The following is an 18,678-nucleotide window of genomic DNA, read 5'->3' as shown; positions in this document are numbered from 1 at the left end:
TGACATCCCTTTCCTGCATATTCTGCACTCCACTAGTCCAGCATTTGTCAAACAAGACTATTTTGAATGGAGCTGCAGGGAGTGTGTGTACGCAATGACCTGCTGTCAGCAGCCCTGCTCGTCCTGCAATCAGTCCGTTGGTGGCTTTACATTTTAGATAAGCTTTTGGCTTATTCTCTCTGCCTCAGTTGCTTCCCTAGAAACTCCTGAAGCCCCTTTGAAGGTGAAGTGGTGCACAGTAAGTAAGGATGAAAAGGCCAAGTGTGATGAATGGAGTGCAGTGAGCGAAGGCAGCCTGGACTGTGCAGTGGCAGAAACCACAGAGGAATGCATTGCCAAGATAACGGTATGGGCGTTTCCTTTTCCCACTGCTCTCTCCATGCATCTACCAACTCGGGGAACAGTTTCCTCTCTCTGTCTTTGAGCAGTGCTGGTCAGGAACGTTTCAATGAAACAATTTTTCATTGGAAAAGGCCAATTCATTGAAACTGAAACTTTTTCCAGGAAAGGGTCAGTTCTGACGAATTTCTTAATTTGATTTTTTTTTGAAGTTTACAAATTGTCAAAACATTTCGATGTTTTCTAAATTTTGGTTTTCCGAGTCAAAGTCATTAAAATGTAAGCTACTTATACTACCCGTCTCTTTCATGACAGTAATTTTTTTTAAAGGCCTCATCTCTGGCAGGGGGAAGCTGCATGAGAAGTAGCTTCACTTTATATTTGTTGAGTTACTTTCATTGCAGAAAGGTGATGCGGATGCCATAAGCTTGGATGGAGGTTATGTCTACACGGCTGGTACATGTGGTTTGGTGCCAATCATGGGAGAATACTACGGGGGTGAGTGGGGTGCAATCTGCCTTTTAGCTTGTTCTTGATGGGGAATTAACTGATATCAGAATACTTGATTTTATTTTGAACTATGATAAGTCAGTGGTCCTGATTCTGGTCACAATTAGCTTGATCCAGAAAATGAGTGGAGGTGGGGCGGGGCAAAGGGGCTTTAAATCACTGCACCCCCTGGATGCTGAAGGCAGATTTGGACAGGAATGGTCCTGGGTATAAGCTAGAGCATTCCCTTAATGGCTGAAGCAGGGTACTCTAGCCACACCCTTCCTGCTTCTGACACGCCCCTCTGTCCCCTGGTAAACCCCAGTCTTGGGGGCTGTGTGGAGGGGATGGCATGGGGCTGCTCCATTGGCTCTATCCCTCAGGGAACATCCGCCCTGTATCAAGGTATTCCTAGGTGGCTAGTTCCAGATGACGTAGGGCCCCTCCCTGCCAGCAATCCAGATGTGGAGAGGCTGTCTGGGATCCACAATAAAGGCCAATGACAGCTGGTTTTGCCTGTCTTGAACAACCCTTATTCACAGAATTCCTCACAATCATTAAATCATTGTCTTCTAGCCTTCAGCTCCAGTCTCTGTCTACCGAGCTGTTGCCCCAGAAGGGGAGTAGGGCAATGCTTTGCTCTGCTAATGCGCTAGATGTTAGACCAGCTACTTCTGTCCCTTTCTGAATTAAGGCTTCTTCAGAAATTAACTTGCCAGCTGCCCCACAGAGAAACCACTGCTGTGAATGGGATCCTTACAGAGCCAGATATATACACAGTGCCAGGGAAACCTGTTTTTAGCATTAACTGCACACTTGCTTTTGAAGAGCTCTCTATCTGAAATCTCCTCCTCTTTCCCATTTCAGAAAACATTACACGATGCCAGAATGAAGGAGCACCCGGAGGTAATTATTGGTAACAAAGGGGCAGAAGATAAAATCCTGACCTAGAGTAAACTGAAAAAATAAATTGGTCAAGAAACAGAAAGCTAAGGGTTAGGAATAAATGGCCAGCGTTCACCACAAAGATGGCTACGGGGATCTTTGTGTACAGTGTATTTAGTAATGATCTGGTACACAGATCCAGTAGTAAAGGGGAGAGTTTGCTAGTGGCCGTCAGTTATTTAGATTAAGGAGCACAGGGAGGAACGACATAAGGACCTACCCAAACTAGTCAATTTGACAACATGATCTCAGATAAAATACAACAGAAAAGCAAGGTCAAGGTAGTACATACTGAAGGGAACAAGTTAATTACCCAAAGAATGTAAAGAAATGGGGTCAGGAAGAGATTTACCCCTTGATATAATATTGCCCAACTGGCCAGGTGGATTATGCAGGATTTTTGTTGTCTTCCTCTGAAAGCTCTTGTGCTAGCCTGGGTCAGAGACTGGAGCAGACTAGGTGATCTGTTCTAGGATGGCAATTCCTGTGTTCACATGAACATTTGTGGTAACCACTGTTCAGAGTGTATTACACATCCCCCCCCTACATTGGCTGATCCATAGGGAGCTTTGAGCCTGCATCTGGTTAGTCCGTTAGCTCGAGTTGTAGCGGTTCAGACTTTTAATGCTGAAGGTCTTGGGTTCAAACCCTGCTGCTGGCCCAATAAGGGGGAAATCTTTAGAGGAGCCTCATATACAGAAAGGAACCCAAGTTCTCTTATGATATCTAGAAAGTCTGATTTCACGTTATTCAACATAAACCCCTCTAGGGGAACTGAATATCTCCAGGAATTGCTAATGGGATATAGTGCTTGCTACTGCTAGGTCACTGATCAAATCACATCAGTACCACAGATGGTGTTATTGACTGCTGCCCGTTCACTGACCTACATGACATGGGTTTGCCAGGTTCAGACCAGTTCCTAGTGGCCTGGCAGGGAAGCATTCACTGTCAGGAGCACTGAATAAACATGATGTTGGCTTTTAAGGAAGACATCAACCTCTCCTCTGTCTTATTGTGGAACATGGGCCATTCGTCCTTAAGGGAGGGGGAGAGGAAAAACCTTTTCCCTAGGCTTTGAACCTGGAAAGGGTGGGGAGCCCCCACTCAAATACCGGTTTCTGGGGTCTCCTCACCACAGACACATCAGGGCCAATTCCTGCATCCTTTTCCCCATGGGAGCAGATGGCCTGAAAGGGATCAGAAATAGAAGGCTCTGTGGTGGGGAATTGGGGTGTTCAGCCCTCAGATAACTCAGGCATCAGTGTCTGTCTGTTCCAGTATATTGCTGAGTTGTGCTCAGCTGGATCTTCATTGTTAGCAGAATGGCGGATGTGTGGCCTGCTGGATCTGTGACTACATGGATCCACCAGCTGATCCCACTGCAAAGTGTGGAAGAGTGGCAGGGAGACAGTCTATGTGGAGCGCCAATATGCCAACACATTACACCACAGGGACAGAAGGCCTGAGATTCAGTACTAGAAAATAGGCTTTAGTAGAAGTATTCCCCCAAACAGAGAGGCAGGCTTGTCTTGTAGTCAAGGGGCAGGACTGGAAATCAGAAGGCATATGCTATATCCCTGGCCCTGACTCAGACTTCCTGTGTGCCTGGGAAAATCATTTAATGACCTAGTGCCTCAATTTCCCCACCTGTGGGGAGAAAAATAATGGGGATACTACCAGAGGGGTATTGTGTGGCTAAATTCATCACACCTGTAAAGCCCTCTGTATCCTGGGGTGGATAGGCTGTAGGAGGACACAGTATTCTTGTTGTTCCCATTTGTAGATCCTCTCTATGGAGGGAAAGGATGAAAAGAATTATGAAACCTTGGATGTCAATTCTGGTTCAGGTTTGACTCTCCTGCTTCACTTCCTTTTCCTTCTGCTCTGTGACAGAAACCTATTACGCTGTGGCTGTGGTGAAGAAATCCAACCCCAGTATCACCTGGAAGAACCTGCGTGATAAGAAGTCTTGTCATACAGCTGTTGGGAGAACTGCTGGCTGGAATGTCCCCATGGGCTTGATTCACAATGAAACTGGGAGCTGCAACTTTGGTGAGTCAACTTGTGTACCAACTTCTCACAGCGACTGTGTGTGTCCGTGTCCCCAGTACAGACATCAGGGGGCCAGTGCTAGAGAGCAAGAGCCTCATCCCACAGCTCTTGTCTGGCCTTTGAGTCTCTGGTGACTCCTGGATGCTGGTTGGGCGCTGGCATGTGGGAAATGCTGCTTTGTTAAAGGTTTCAAGGAGCCACATTTCCCTGAGATGGACTTGAGTATTTCTTACCCTGATGGAGCAGCAGTCGGACGTGGCATGTCAGTTTGTTTCTTTAGCAGATATTATTGAACATGAAACAAGCAATGGTCATTTGTAGGGATAACAAGCCTATCTAGAGTTCTAATAGCCAGGATGAAAAAGACCAGGGCTTGGGCAGAAATTGGGTTTCTTGCACTTTCTTCTAGAGCAGCTGGTATCAGCTATGATTGGAGACAGGCTGCTGGACCAGATAGAGCCCCGATCTGGACCAAAGTAGCAAAATCTGTCTTCCTGCTGTGAGGGTTGTTAGATCAAACCCTGACCCATATTGACAGTGGTCCCAGTTCACAATGTTTCCCTTATGCAGCCTCTGCCATTTCTTAGGCTGAAGATGTTACCTAGATTGTAAACTCTTTGGGGGCAGGGAGTGTCTTTTTGCTCACTGTCTGTACAGCACCTAGATCAGTGGGGTCCTGGGCCATGACTGCAACACCTGTCATTGGCTTTGAGTCTCATGCTGAAAAACTGGTGCACAGCAGAGATGTGTCTGTTTCTTACTGTGAGTTTCTCTGTCCGTAACTTCACTTTGTACACGTGCAGCATGGGAACTGATGGTTTCTAAGGAAATGCCTCCTCAGTCTTTTAAAGAGGTTTTAGTTTTCTTTTCAACTAATTTAAATTATTTCAAGGCCTAATAATGATGAATCATATGAAGATTCTCATTAAGGGATAGAGAAAAGCAAGAGCCAGAGAGGAAATATACAACAGGTGTTCTATATTCCTCCTGGCAGATAAGTTCTTCAGTAAAGGCTGTGCTCCTGGATCTCCAGTTACCTCACCACTCTGCGAGTTGTGTGTGGGCTCAGGCAGCAGCCTCCCACCAAATTACATATGTGCCGCCAACAGCAATGAGAGATACTATGGATACAGCGGAGCCTTCCGGTAAGTGACTCCAATATAATACTAGGTGTTCCTTGGGCAGTGATGGAGTGAGAGCCCTGCCCCTGCTGACAGAGCCCTGAGAATCCTACATCTTTCCCCTCACTCTAATTTCCTCTTCCCTTCGGGCCCCACTGTGCAGACACCATCTTTCTCCTCATAACTCCCTACAAAGCCCAGCAGTGCTACTCCTTCAGGAGGGGGAGGAGCAATAGCAGATGGGGACTGGAACTTTAGCCTTCCCACAGGACAGGGCCACTAGATCTTACCCTTTAACTGAAAGGGAGAACAGGAACGCATTTTTTAAATCTTCCCCCAAACTCTGTTGTATGATCCCAAAGGAGAATCTATGGGGCCAGTTCCTGCCCCTGGGGCCAGCTCCTTGGCACCCTCCAACAGCTCAGGACTATATAGCTTGTGCTGGTAGGAGCCTTGCCAGGCAATTAATTGTGTTTCACTCCCTACTGGTAAAGAAATGACCCAATGCAGCACTGCTTCACGGCTCACAGTAGTTTTGGTGTAAGCTCCACCTTTCACAGGCTAGCGCTATTGAAATGTACAGCCAGGATCCTCACTGACAGAAATGACAAGGATTTTGAGGGTGGCAAATTTAGTCATGCAACAACAAAATAAATAAAATAAATAATAATAATTAACAACAGCACACACGTTTCTTATTCATTGGACAAAGCTTATATTTTCTGTTAAATTAAAAAGTGTCAGTGGTGAAATGCATGCTGGACTCCGCACATTGCTGGTGATAAAAGGTTACATTTTAACTGTCCTTGTCAATTCTAACAGAGCTAGAATTTAACTGTCCTTGTCAATTCTGTGTCAGTTCTAACAGCTAAAAATGCTCACAGGTTTAGGTCACAAAAGATGACAAGTGTCAACAGCAGATCTGCAGGGAAGGCAATGATTCACAACACCTGTAACTCCTGATTGTCTTCTCTCTCGGTATTTGTTAGGTGCCTGGTTGAGAAGGGAGACGTGGCCTTTGTTAAGCACACAATTGTCAGTGAGAACACCGATGGTATGCGATTATTTCACCTTGACATTAGACTCCATAAATGACTAGACTGGATACTCATGAAACCTATGGTACAGACCGTCTGGCTGTAAAGGTCTAGGACTAGATCTGTCAGTAAGCATAGAGAATAGAAAGGGCTGTGGAGAAGGGGAGCGCTTCATCATGCTGGTGGGAATACCCCACACTGACTTAGCTGCTGCTGAAGCACATGGTTCTAGTAGCATTGCTTCCCTTCATCGCCATCCCACTGTGCTCTATGGGCTTGAGCCAAAGCCAGCTGAAGTCAATGGGAGTCTTTCCATCACCTTCAATGGGCTTTGGATCAGGTCATAGGAGGGCAAAGCCTCGTTATCTGCTCAGGGATAGAAATGTGCAGATTTGGGTGGGCGCGCACACACTAGTGCTAGCTTCAGACTCCAGTGGCTGGTCACTGCAGTCTATGGCCCAAGTCCTGCTCACCTTGCTCTGGTGTTGGGGAGCAGATGGCATGCCCACCCTGCTCCAGATAAAGCCTGCCCGTTCTGTCTGAGATCAGTCTTACCCCTTTCCTGGGGTATGACTTCACTGGTAACTCAAACAACAATCATAGAACAGAAACCCCAGTCCAGGCTTTCTCCCCAAGACTGGTCCCAGGGCTTCCTGCAGGGACAAGCTGTCTCTGTCCCTAGTTCTCTGACCACAGGCTAAGCCCCCTTCTCTTCCTTCCTCATGGAATTAACAAGCCACACCTGCCCCAGTCAGCCCAACTCCCACTCAACAGTTTCATGCAGGGTTCTCGCTCCTGCCAGCCTGTCACAGAGTCTGCCAGTCACTGTCTGTACACCTGAGAGTTCAATACCCATTTCCACAAGCCCTGGCTACGGTCTTCAAGCCAGCCTAGGGGGTTTAGACACATCCTCTAGTAGAATGAATATTAACAGAAGATGTGTGAATAAATCCTCCAGATTGCCCTGTCTCCCCCACGCTAGCCACTTCCTGTTGAGCTCTAGTCAGTACATCTCCTAGACACATGCATGTATCCAAATACAAGCGCACACACAGACATTCCCAATGATACCCCCCATGGGCAGCCACACTCAGAGCAAAGCCTGGTGCTCTCAAACAGCTCTAGAGCCTCCATCTAATTCTCTTTCAAGGACATAATAAAGCTGACTGGGCAAAGGGGCTGAGAAGTGACCAATTCGAGTTGCTGTGCCGGGATGGAACTCGCGCTCGTCCTGATGAATACAAGAAATGCCACCTGGCTTTAGTTCCTGCCCATGCTGTGGTCACACGTCCAGACAGAGCAACTGCTGTCCGTGAGATGCTGATAGACCAACAGGTCAGTACTGGGGCAGAAATCTATTCAGCTTGTTTTTATATTCCCCTCTTAGCATTTAGAGTGAACCAATAACAGGTCATGCATAAGTGACATACGCCAATGTTAGAAACTCTTATCAGCGAGTCCAACTCTCTGTTCAAATCCAGACATAGTTGGCTGTATCAGTGTTTGGATTCATGAGAGTGGATGACCGTACTGCTACAAATGAAATAGAAGAGGGGCAGTCTATCACACTGAATTTTTTTCATCCAATCAGCCCAATTTTCTAACAGCCCATTGCATTTAATGAAAGATCTCCCATTGACTTTGGCGGGCATTGGTGCCAGTCCCATAGGATGCCATAAGTCAGATATTTTATGGCATCACAGACCATATAAACTTTTCACTCAGTTTCAGCTTGTTTCCATATTCTGTCTCATCTACTGGAAATCTGAACGCACAAATAGTGTTTCATACCATTGCAAGAAAAGTAGAGGGGATCAGGACCTTCCTCTTTTGCTGGCAGAGATTCCTGCTGTGACGGGTTGGGTCACAGAAACCCCCTTGGGACTGCCACATGATGTGCTGAGACTACCTCTAAGCTCGTTTTCCCTGGCAGCTTGGGACTTCGGTACCCCGCCTGGTTGTGCCAGACATGCTAGCCTGCTACAAAAACATACCCTGGTCTGAACCACGTCCCCCAAAAGCTGCAGGCTTAACTGAAAACAGCTTAAGAAGTGCTCCTGTCTCCAGCACCCAGATACCCAGCTCCCAATGGGGTCCAAACCCCAAACAAATCCATTTTACTATGTATAAAGCTTATACAAGGTAAACTCAAATTGTTCGCCCTCTACAGCACTGATAGAGATGCACAGCTGTTTGCTCCCCCAGGTATTAATACTTGCTCTAGGTTAATTAATAAGGAAAATGTGATTTTATTAAATATAAAAAGTAGGATTTAAGTGGTTCCAAGTAATAACAGACAGAACAAAGTAAATTACCAAGCAAAATAAAACAAAAACACGCAAGTCTAAGCCTAATACAGTAGGAAACTAAATGCAGGTAAATCTCACCCTCAGAGATGGTCCAATAAGCTTCTTTGACAGACTAAACTTCCACATAGTCTGGGTCCAGCAATCACTCACATCCCTGTAGTTACTGTCGTTTGTTCCAGTTTCTTTCAGGCATCTCTTTGGGGTGGAGAGGTTATCTCTTGAGCCAGCTGAAGACAAAATGGAGGGGTTTTCTAGGGCCTTATATAGTCTCTCTCGTGGATGGAAACTCCTAGTGTTCTCCTGTGCAGAATCACAGCTACAAGATGGAGTTCTGGAGTCACATGGGCAAGTCACATGTCCATGCATGACTCAGTTCTTTACAGGCCGATGCCATTGTTTACATGTTAGTTTGAACATTCCCAGGAAAGCTCAGATGTGGATTGGCGTCTCTCCAGGTCCATTGTTAGCTAAGTACTCCCAATTACTTGAACAACCCCTTCACACTATGTTGACCAAATCTGCCTTATGTGCTTCCTACAGCAAACACTTTAAATACAAGCATAGAGCTAACACTCATAACTTCAGATATAAAAATGATACATGCATACGAATAGGATGAATACATTCAGTAGAACATAATCTTTGCAAAGATATGTTACATGGCATATCTAGCATAAAACATATTCCAGTTATGTCATATTTACACTCATAAGCATATTTCTATAAAGCATTATGGGGTGCAACATCACACCTGGTATACAAGAGGAATTGTCTTATGGGAATCTCTGGCCACCTTAAGTTGAGCTGCAAAGTGAACTTGTGAGACCGGAGAATCCAGCCCTCTGCATGAGGAAAATATGTATTTCGAGATCTCTCACTATTTCTATAGGACCAAAACTGATTAAGACCAGTCATGTAGTGATACATGGCTTCATACTGCAGTCCCTGCTCTCTGTATTATGACTTTCTACCTTGCTCATCACCGTGGTATCTGAGCTCTTTCCAGGTAAATCTGCATGGTGAGGCCCCCTACTGGATTTTGTGGATTCTTCTGCTCTCCTCCCATCCCTGTAGAAGGAAGTTCTTTTGGGAGTGTATGCAAATATTTTTTCTTACATTGTTCCGTTGATGGTGAGAGAACTTTCTCCAGCTTTACGCCATACAGATGATCTGACTCTGCATGAGGCTGAGTCTTTGCTTTCATCTATGTCCATTTACTCGTTCACTCCTGTATTTCAGGCATTGTATGGAAGCCGTGGATCTCAGAAAGCTATCTTCCAGATGTTTCAGTCTGAAACCAAGGACCTTTTATTCAAGGATTCCACCACGTGCCTGATTCAACTCTCCAGAGGAACAACCTATGAGCAGTACCTGGGAAAAGACTACTTTGATTCTATCTCTAGTCTCAATAAGTGCTCACCATCAGGTAACTGTAACAAACCCAGATGAGAAATAGATGAACTGCATCTGTCTGCTACATAGACATGAATATCATGGGGAGTTGGGGCTCGAGGGAGACGGGAGTTATGTCTGTCACTGTCCAGTCCAGTTTTCCAAGCAAAATGAAGGCAACAACTTATGAAGATACCAATACATCTTTTTTTCTTATAAAAATGTTATGAGTTGAACCATGCTGGATTGGTATCACCAGACACTAAGGTCTGTTATTTATCTCTAGTATAGGTACAGTATGAGAAGTGGGGATGCAACCTTCCCTGCCCCGCCAATGTGCTCAGTCCTGTTCTGTAGAAATACATCTTAGGAGAAGAGACGACAAGTTCCTTTTTCACGTCCATTCAGTACTTGGCCTCTCCTCTGAGATTGCCAAGAAGGCGGCAAATTAGAGGAGAAGCCAAGAACGGAAGGTAGCTTTTGTGATGTGGACTCGTGTCCACTAAGAATCTAGCCTGAGATCACCAGTTCATTTCACACAGTCCACCGTCCACTCAGTGAATGGTAGCAACTCTTGGTCCCTGCTGACCTGGCACAGATTTGAACCAGTGCCCTAGAAGCCTCTTAACAAGTCCCTTGAGCCCATCCAGTCCACTGGCCACTAATATTATGAAAAAGTTTATTCCCCAACTGGAACTTCACTTAGGACGGAAGAATCCCATGCACTGCTACAGACTAGGGACCGAATGGCTAGACAGCAGTTCTGCAGAAAAAGACCTAGTGGTTACAGTGAACGAGAAGCTGGATATGAGTCGACAGTGTGCCCTTGTTGCCAAGAAGGCTAACGGCATTTTGGGCTGTATAAGTAGGGGCATTGCCAGGAGATCGAGGGACGTGATCATTCCCCTCTATTCGACATTGGTGAGGCCTCATCTGGAGTACTGTGTCCAGTTTTGGGCCCCACACTACAAGAAGGATGTGGAAAAATTGGAAAGAGTCCAGCGGAGGGCAACAAAAATGATTAGGGGTCTGGAGCACATGACTTATGAGGAGAGGCTGAGGGAACTGGGATTGTTTAGTCTGCAGAAGAGAAGAATGAGGGGGGATTTGATAGCTGCTTTCAACTACCTGAAAGGGGGTTCCAAAGAGGATGGATCTAGACTGTTCTCAGTGGTAGCAGATGACAGAACAAGGAATAATGGTCTCAAGTTAGAGTGGGGGAGGTTTAGGTTGGATATTAGGAAGAACTTTTTCAATAGGAGGGTAATAAAGCACTGGAATGGGTTACCTAGGGAGGTGGTAGAATCTCCTTCCTTAGAGGTTTTTAAGGTCAGACTTGACAAAGCCCTGACTGGGATGATTTAGTTGGGGATTTGTCCTGCTTTGAGCAGGGGCTTGGACTAGATGACCTCCTGAGGTCCCTTCCAACCCTGATATTCTATGATTCAGAGAGGGCTGGAAACAATATATTGCTGTGAGCTCTCCAGCCAGCCAGTGCTCCTGCCCCATTTCCTATGGGGCTTCCAGCTTGGAGAACACATGGCCAGAGTAGCTTTGAGCAGCCTGCCCCGATCCATTCCAAACAGTGAAATCCTGTCGGGACTGGGTTGGGAGAGCTCTTTGTAGCACTTTGTGCATGTAAACCTAGGGTATGTTTTCCACATGGAGAGATTGTTACTGTAGTGTTATCTGTGCTGGTAGAATGTGAAATGTGTTTATTTTCTGTTTAAACAAGCTGCCAGCAATATCTGAATCTGCCTGTTCTCTTCCCCTTACAGAACTCCTCCAGGTCTGCAGTTTCAGTGACTTGGACTGATCAGATTAACGGGAGCGCCTCACAGTGGGAGGAAAAATCTGGATGCTTCATTCCTTGTAGCATTCTCAGCATTGAACTCTAGCTAGCTGGGGTCCCACTGCTGCTGTCTCTTCCCCCCCTTTAACTCACCATTGAAGAGGTGTCTAGCCTGTTCTCATGACGTTTGACTTCCTGCTGTCACCAGAGCAAGAAATAAAATCTCAGAGTCTAACATTGGGCTTGCTGTGATTTAGTTTGAAGTTCTCCTTTGCATTTGGAGTCTCAGCTATTACAGAATGCTATCAAATACACAGAATAGCACAAGCCGGCCTCACAGAAATGTACATATTTATTTTTCAGTGTGTATGGTGTGCCTATCATATTTCTTTGGAAGCACTAACAATGCATCTATATAGCTGCTATGGTAATACAAATAATAATAATACATACCCAGAATAACCCAAACCAGTAGAGCTTATTCAGCACCAAACCTTAGATATCAAGTGGAACCAGTCAGAAACATTGAGCTGCAATTTCCACTAATGCTACATGACCAGCATTTCTGATGCAATAGGTTGGCACCTGTAAGCGGCAAATAAACATAGTTCACTGCATGGAAAATTTAGATTGTGTGCTTTTCCAGAAGGACAATTGTATCGAACCAGCTAAAATCTCCGAAGTATTGACACATCAACTCTCTCGGAGAATGCATGGTCCGACCAGTCAAGTACCCTTCTTGGCTACTCCCAGACTGCTGTGTGGGGATCTAGCAACTGAATCCCTGAGGGCTTTCAGCCTCCAGAGTTGGAACAGAGCCCAGGCACTGCCCCTATCTTCGGGTCCCTAGGCACACTCTTGGGGTGCACTCCCCCACCCCAGGAGCTGACACTATTCTCACAGGAAGGGTAGGGGGGTTAAGGGAACAGGTAACGTGGGGCAGAGAGAGCAAGGAGGGTTGAATAGGGGGTGGGGGGGCATCAGGGGGGTGGGAAGCAGGGGAGATTGGATAGGGGATGGGTGTCCTGGGGGGATGGTCAGGGGACAGAAAGCAGGGGTGTTTGGATAGGATGCGGGAGTCCCGGGGGGTTGGATGGGGATGGGAGTTCCGGGGGGCTGGATAGGGGGCAGGGGCCAGGCCATGCCTCGCTGTTTGGGGAGGCATAGCCTCCCCCAGCCTTCCTTACCTGGCCCTCCATACAATTTCTGTACCCGATGTGGTCCTAGGGCCAAAAAGTTTGCCCACCCCTGATCTAGGAGAACATTAGCCAACCCCTTCTTGCAGCAGCTCTGATTGGTTGTTCTGCCACATGGGAAAGTGGGGCAGGGACCAATCATAGGGCTAAGATTTGCTAGGGGGCTGTGGCTTCTTAGCGCCAGACTGGGCCCAAGCCCCGCCTAAATCTGGTTCACTTGTGAAAAAGTTGCATGAGGTAGTAACACTGCAGACAAGTAGGAGGAAGTATCTTCTCCCAGCTCCGGCCAACCTGCTTAGCATATCTGTTGGCCAGTCAGCATACAGCCATTAAAGTTAAGGGTCATATCTGCTTAGGGTGACCCGAATTGGGTGGGACAGTCTCAAAATGCAGCGTTCAAGTCCTGGGCTGAATGACTCCAGGACGGTATTTGTCCCAGCTCTGCACCTGCCTGAGGCTCAGAGGAAGCGCCAGTCTCACCCCTGCTCCTCCTCTTCCCCATAGGCCCCGCCCACTGGCCAGGCCAGAAGCTGGAGCTGGGCCGTGGTAAGAGCCACCCAGGGAGCCTGGGCCACTGTGGAGAGCCCTGGACCCTCTACCTGCCCTGGGTGGCACACTTGTTATTTCTAGTGCAGCCCAGCTTGCTTCAGGCTGAATCCTGAAGGGGCTTACAAAGTACAGTCAGGTTAAGCTAACTTGCTGAGCAAGGGTGCTGATCTGTAATTTATAGCAGTGGTCTTAAAGTACAGGATATTTGACTCAGGGGCTTCAGTTTCAGAGTTCCCTTTGGATTATTTAAACACTAGTTTTGGATTTTTTTAGGGCCCGTATGTCCTGGTTGTCCCCACTGATCTGGGCCAGTGTTGCTAACACTTGTGATTGGTTGGAGTTTTCCCCAAAGCCCCAACTGCTACAGTCAAGAGACTGTGTGAAAAGTAACCTCAGCTTTCATTAACAAAAAAAGGAAACGTATATGTCTGATGTTTGCAGAGAAAAACTTGAAAAAGCTTAGGTGTGCCTCCTAAAGTCTGTGTAAAAGAAGGCATAGAAAAAGAATCCAAAATTTATTATTTAAAAAAACCTCAAGATTTTTAAGCCCATGATTTTTGGGGGGCCCTGCCTCATTATTTTTGAAAGCTTTGAGGTCAGTAATTCTGAAATCAGATCATAAATGGCCAGTTTTTACTTTGCAGAGTGACAGCATGTTTTCAGGCCTCTGTGTATTCTCAGACAGGCACTTTTTCTCTTTTTAGTAGCGCGTGATGCTTTAACTGCATGGACCTCTCTCACCCAACTCGAGTACAGCAGTTGCTTGACTGGGAACAGAAGTAGGCTTGTAACTTGGACCCCTTGTTTGCTGTAGCTCTCCATGTACATATTTATTAAGAAAACTATTGGTCTGAATATTGAGAGAACAGGAGTTAGTGAGCTGGAGAGGAATCATGGAGAGTAGCCTCTGCTTTGCTAATTTACATCTCAGACGTACTTAATGATTTTAGCTTCTACTAGCAGCAGCTTGCTGAGGTGTTATTTTTAGAGGAGCAAGCCCTATATGTTAAAAACCAGTACCATCAAATGTGAGTAATTTCAAATGGATTATTTATATCCAAAAATTCACTGCATATCTAGAAATTTAGTAGGGGCCCTGTGGAAAATATAGTACTGTATGTACTCATGTAATTAGAGACAATATACATACACAAGGGGGCACACTTCAGGTTGCTAAACAGCCTTAATCCTGACCTTTCCTAACTTTTGAGTACTTGACTTTGCAACGCTAATAATGTTCTCTTAATGCCATTTTTTGTATGGAATATACTATGTAATATGTAGAATTCAAGGATGCAGCAGCAGGCTGATTAAGGATTAATGTTTTCCTTACTCCCGCAGTGCTCCATATAACTGCCTGTTTAGCTGTGGAGGTCATGCAAGTCACTCTGGTGACCCATGAACTGCTATCTTGTCAAGCCTTTGGGAAACGGCCCACTATGCTCTGGAACTATTTGGCGTTATAAATTGATAAATCCTGGTGTGGTGGCGACGCTGGCTGTCCTACGTGGGAGCAGGAGGTAGGCATGACTGCCAGTGACCCTGGTGCAAAAAGAAGAGTCGCTGTTAAAAGTTTTACAGACTGTTTGGCAGCAATTGCCTGCAGACTGCTGAGTGAGTGCACTTAGCAAAGCCACCTGTGGCGCTGGGCTCCTAGCAGAGCTGGGCTACGGCCCCCAGCACACCCAGCTCCATGGGAGGCGGGCTGGGCCCTCATGCCGTGTAGGATTACCATATTTTAAGTTCCCAAATAGAGGACACTGCTGGGTGGAGGGGAAGTACAGTTTCTACTGTAGTTCCTTTCTAATTTGAATATCGAATATTTATAAATAACAAGTGTGATGACCTCAAAAACAAATTAAAATCAAATTTAAAGGTAACTTTTTCCAGGCAGTCAGTCCCAGCCCACAGCCGCTGCTCTCCAGCCGCCCAGTTCTGAAGGCATCACCATCGCCAGCAGCAGCGCAGAAGTAAGTAAACACACACGCTGGGATTTTCAGTTCTACCAGAATCGACGTTGGAAAAAGGACGAGCAAGAAAAATCACAGACGTGTATATTTCAAAACTCCACTGGGACAGAGATTGAAGGAGAGGCCGTGTGTGGGGAAACCTGGACATCTGGTAACCCTGGCGCCATGGGCGCTACAGAGGAGCGAGAAGCGGGGCTCCTGTCACGGGCCCTGGGCTGCTCAGATGAGCGGAAGTGGCCTGGAAAGATGCCCTCTCTGACCGTGACCTCCACAGGCGAATGGGGGGAGTTAAACTGGGTCAGGCCAGGAAACCCTAGAAGGGATCAACACCCTGTGGGGCCCCTGGCTCAGTGCGCCGCCCTCCAGGCCAGGAGAGGGAAGAAACTACAACTCCCATGAGGCTTTCCAGAGAAGGCCCTGGAGGACCACAACTCCCGAGAGCCCTTGCGGCGAGACTGTGGGCGGTTGCGGGCGGGGAACTACGTTTCCCATGATGCATCTGCACGGCGCGGCGCTCTGACGGCGCAGGCCACGACTAGGGACACGTGGCTGTCAGCGCGGGGCAGGGGATGGCGCCGGAGGGCGACCAGCGAAGCGGGCTGCAGCCCTACCTGGACTCGCTGCGGCAGGAGCTGCAAGTGCCGGACTCGACCCTGCTCTCGGTGCTGCTGGCGCTGCTGGCCGTAGCCCTGACCCTGCGTGAGTGACTGCGGCCTGACACCCCGACTCGCTGCGCGGCCCGCCTGCCCCCGGCCCGGTACCTCGGCTCGCCTCCCGTCGGCCCGGTGCCCCCGACACCCTGCGCGGCCCGGCCCGGCCCGCTTTCTCCCGGCCACCCCGGCAGGCTGCCTGGTCTACCTCCCTGGCCCGGTACCCCAACCCCCTAACGTACTGAAAGTACCAGTGTCACAAATTCAATGCGCACAATCACCCCTCTTGTGGTTGATTTTTGAATGCGCTTTTAATTTACAGTGGAACCCCATTTATCCGATCTAATTAGGACTGGGGCCAGATCAGATAATCAGAAATTGGGATAATCAGGAGAATTGGCAAAGAGCTTTCTAGCCCTTATTTTAAGATGAGGTGAGAGCTCAGGCAGTCAGTCCCTGGTGGCTGGTGGTTCGCTTAATATGGAGAGCCAGATAATGGAGGCTCGGATAAATGAGGTTCTATTGTATATCAATAAAACGTGTTCAAACTGAAACCTATATATATCGGGGCTCGGGAAACTGAAGTTCAGCGTTTCATCTTAATTGTGGAAAAAATGCAGATTTTTGTTGTTTTTATTATCTGAGAATTTTGGTTTTTTTTTTGTATCATGGAAAACTAGGATCCCAGAGCCTTTGCTCAGTTGCAGCTGACTATCTTCAGATGTGGTCCATGAGTTTTCAGTGAAGTTTGTCTATATGGAAAATTTAGAAAAGTTAGTATGAACCATTTGTTAGCTAGAGAGATTTAGAGAAAAAATGGTGGGACTTGCAAAATTAAAGGGAGTATTATTTAATTTTAACAGCTAATTGTTCATCTATAACAGGTAGTATTAAACCTCGTCAGTATGAAACTCAAAGCCAGCTTACCTGTGAAGATGCTATGGCACCTCCATAATGCTCAGAGCAAGGTTAGATGAAAAGGGGTAAGACATCTGAGCTGTATCTAGACTAGTACTTCCACTGATGGCGAATTACAAATCCAAAATTTGTTTGTACAGATGCATGCTTGGCCATATGCTGATATCCTGTAATTTTTCCTCTGTCCACAGTGGTTTGGAAACTTATCCGGGGCAGGAAGAGCAGCCGGAGGACGGTGCTTCTGGTAGGCCTTTGTGACTCAGGAAAAACACTGCTGTTCGTCCGAGTAAGTAAAGTTTGGGGTGTTTTATAGTACTCCTGCCACTGAGATTGGCAAGGTGAATGAAAGCTGAGTGGCTCGTGCTCTTCTTTTCAAACCTTTAATGGGCTCTTTGGGTGCATTTGTGGAAGGGGAGAACTCTCTTTAAATTAAAACTTGCAAGTATAGTAGATTCTGCTTAGTAGAAACCTGGATGTTAACAGCTTCTGGTTAATAGCATCATTTTGTTGGGAATCAGCCCTGTCCTATTGACTTTAAGGTTAATGGGATTCAGATGTTGGCAGTGGCATGCCGTTTATTAAGGACAATTTTTTAGGAGGAAGGCTCCAGCTGCAGGTAGGTTTGCAAGCTGCAGCCAAGGAAGGAAGTGCTGGACCGGGCCTTCTCTAGCTGCAACCTAGCAAACCTGCCTGCAGCCCCTAGTGCTTCCTTCTGGGACTGCAGCCCAGCAAGCCTGCCTGTGCACAGGAATTGCACAGGAGGTCAGGGGCTGGGGCTCTGTGGGGAGGCTGGGGGAAGTAACTGGGCAAGGTGGAAGGGGCGGCTCGGGTGGAATGGGCGGGTTTGGGGCTAGACTCCCCCAGCCAGCCCTTCTGTACTGCCCAGCCCATGCCAGCCAGGGCTCCGGCGGCAATTTAAAGGGCTCGGGGCTCTGGCCGCTGGCACAGGCCCCAGGACAGCTGCCCCTTTTGCCCCACCCCTCCAATTGGCGGCCCTGCTGGTACGGTTGGCTGTGTATCGATAGCCATTTTCTTACCGGTTTACTTTCACCTCTGGCTGCAGCCCAGGTGCCAGAGCTTCACGGTACCTCTCCTTGTGCTCCCCGGGCTGCACCAGGGAAGAAAGCGCTGGGATGTGCTGAGCCCCAATCCCTGGAGAGTTGAGGTGCTGTGCAGCTCTCTGGACTCCCACTGCCCCTACTCACTGTAGAAGCCCCAGCATCTGGGCTGCAGCCCCGCTGCCCGCAGGCACGTTTCCTTGGCTGCAGCCCTACAAGTTGCAGGCCAGCATTTCCTACCGTGGCTGCAGCCCTGCAAACGTGCCTTCCATTTATTGGCAACTGCTGGATAATGGCAAATTTTTGCAGGCTGCTGAGGGGTTGCTAATAAGCAGAATCTGCTGCACTTTGTTTTATTCCCTCTTGTTTGCAAAATGCTCCTTGAAACATGAAGATTAGAAAACCTATTTTTTCTATTTGGCACATTTATTCAGTTTTGAAAAGAACTAGAAATGATGATGACTTTGTAAATGCCTTTTTAAAACATGTATTTAAATCTATCACCCTTTCCCAATCAGCTTGATTATAAAGTGGGCCAAATATCAGACCTATATTATTTTATTCTTTTTTAAAAAGTCTCAAAGCTGAGTTCATCTCTTTATATGTTCCTGTATTTTCATTACCTTGTTCTAAATGTTGTTTCATCCCTGATTTTAGAAATCAGGCTGATTAAACAACTTGTTCATACATAAGTAAAAATTAATTATAGCTTGACACGATGCTTTTTGTTTGCTTGGGTAGTCTTCAGTGTCCCTATTCTGTTTCCAGTAAGGCTGCTGGGATACATAGCAAAGAATGTTTAGTGTTTTCTTGAGAGGAAACTGCCTACAGCATTGTAATTGCATGTCATTCTGGACT

At 47.0% G+C, this 18,678-nt stretch overlaps 1 protein-coding gene across 1 annotated transcript in view; it reads left to right on the top strand.

Moving 5' to 3' along the window:
- LOC112116098 (ovotransferrin-like) overlaps positions 1-18,678 on the top strand; it is a 56,707-nt gene that overhangs the window by 14,948 nt on the left and 23,081 nt on the right. The window contains exons 9-20 of the mRNA XM_029913739.1: positions 189-346; positions 744-869; positions 1,696-1,744; positions 3,670-3,828; positions 4,823-4,973; positions 5,939-6,003; positions 7,137-7,321; positions 9,535-9,721; positions 11,466-11,489; positions 15,373-15,491; positions 15,734-15,893; positions 16,954-17,048. Of these exons, the coding sequence (XP_029769599.1) occupies positions 189-346; positions 744-869; positions 1,696-1,744; positions 3,670-3,828; positions 4,823-4,973; positions 5,939-6,003; positions 7,137-7,321; positions 9,535-9,721; positions 11,466-11,489; positions 15,373-15,491; positions 15,734-15,893; positions 16,954-17,048 (1,478 nt within the window). The remainder of the gene's footprint in view (positions 1-188; positions 347-743; positions 870-1,695; positions 1,745-3,669; positions 3,829-4,822; positions 4,974-5,938; positions 6,004-7,136; positions 7,322-9,534; positions 9,722-11,465; positions 11,490-15,372; positions 15,492-15,733; positions 15,894-16,953; positions 17,049-18,678) is intronic.

This window comes from Terrapene carolina, unplaced genomic scaffold (genome assembly GCF_002925995.2).
Source record: "Terrapene carolina triunguis isolate 2854851 unplaced genomic scaffold, T_m_triunguis-2.0 Scaffold837, whole genome shotgun sequence".
Lineage (NCBI taxonomy): Eukaryota > Metazoa > Chordata > Testudines > Emydidae > Terrapene > Terrapene triunguis.
The sequence above is the reverse complement of the archived record's forward strand: the minus strand, read 5'-3'. Positions and strand labels throughout refer to the sequence as shown.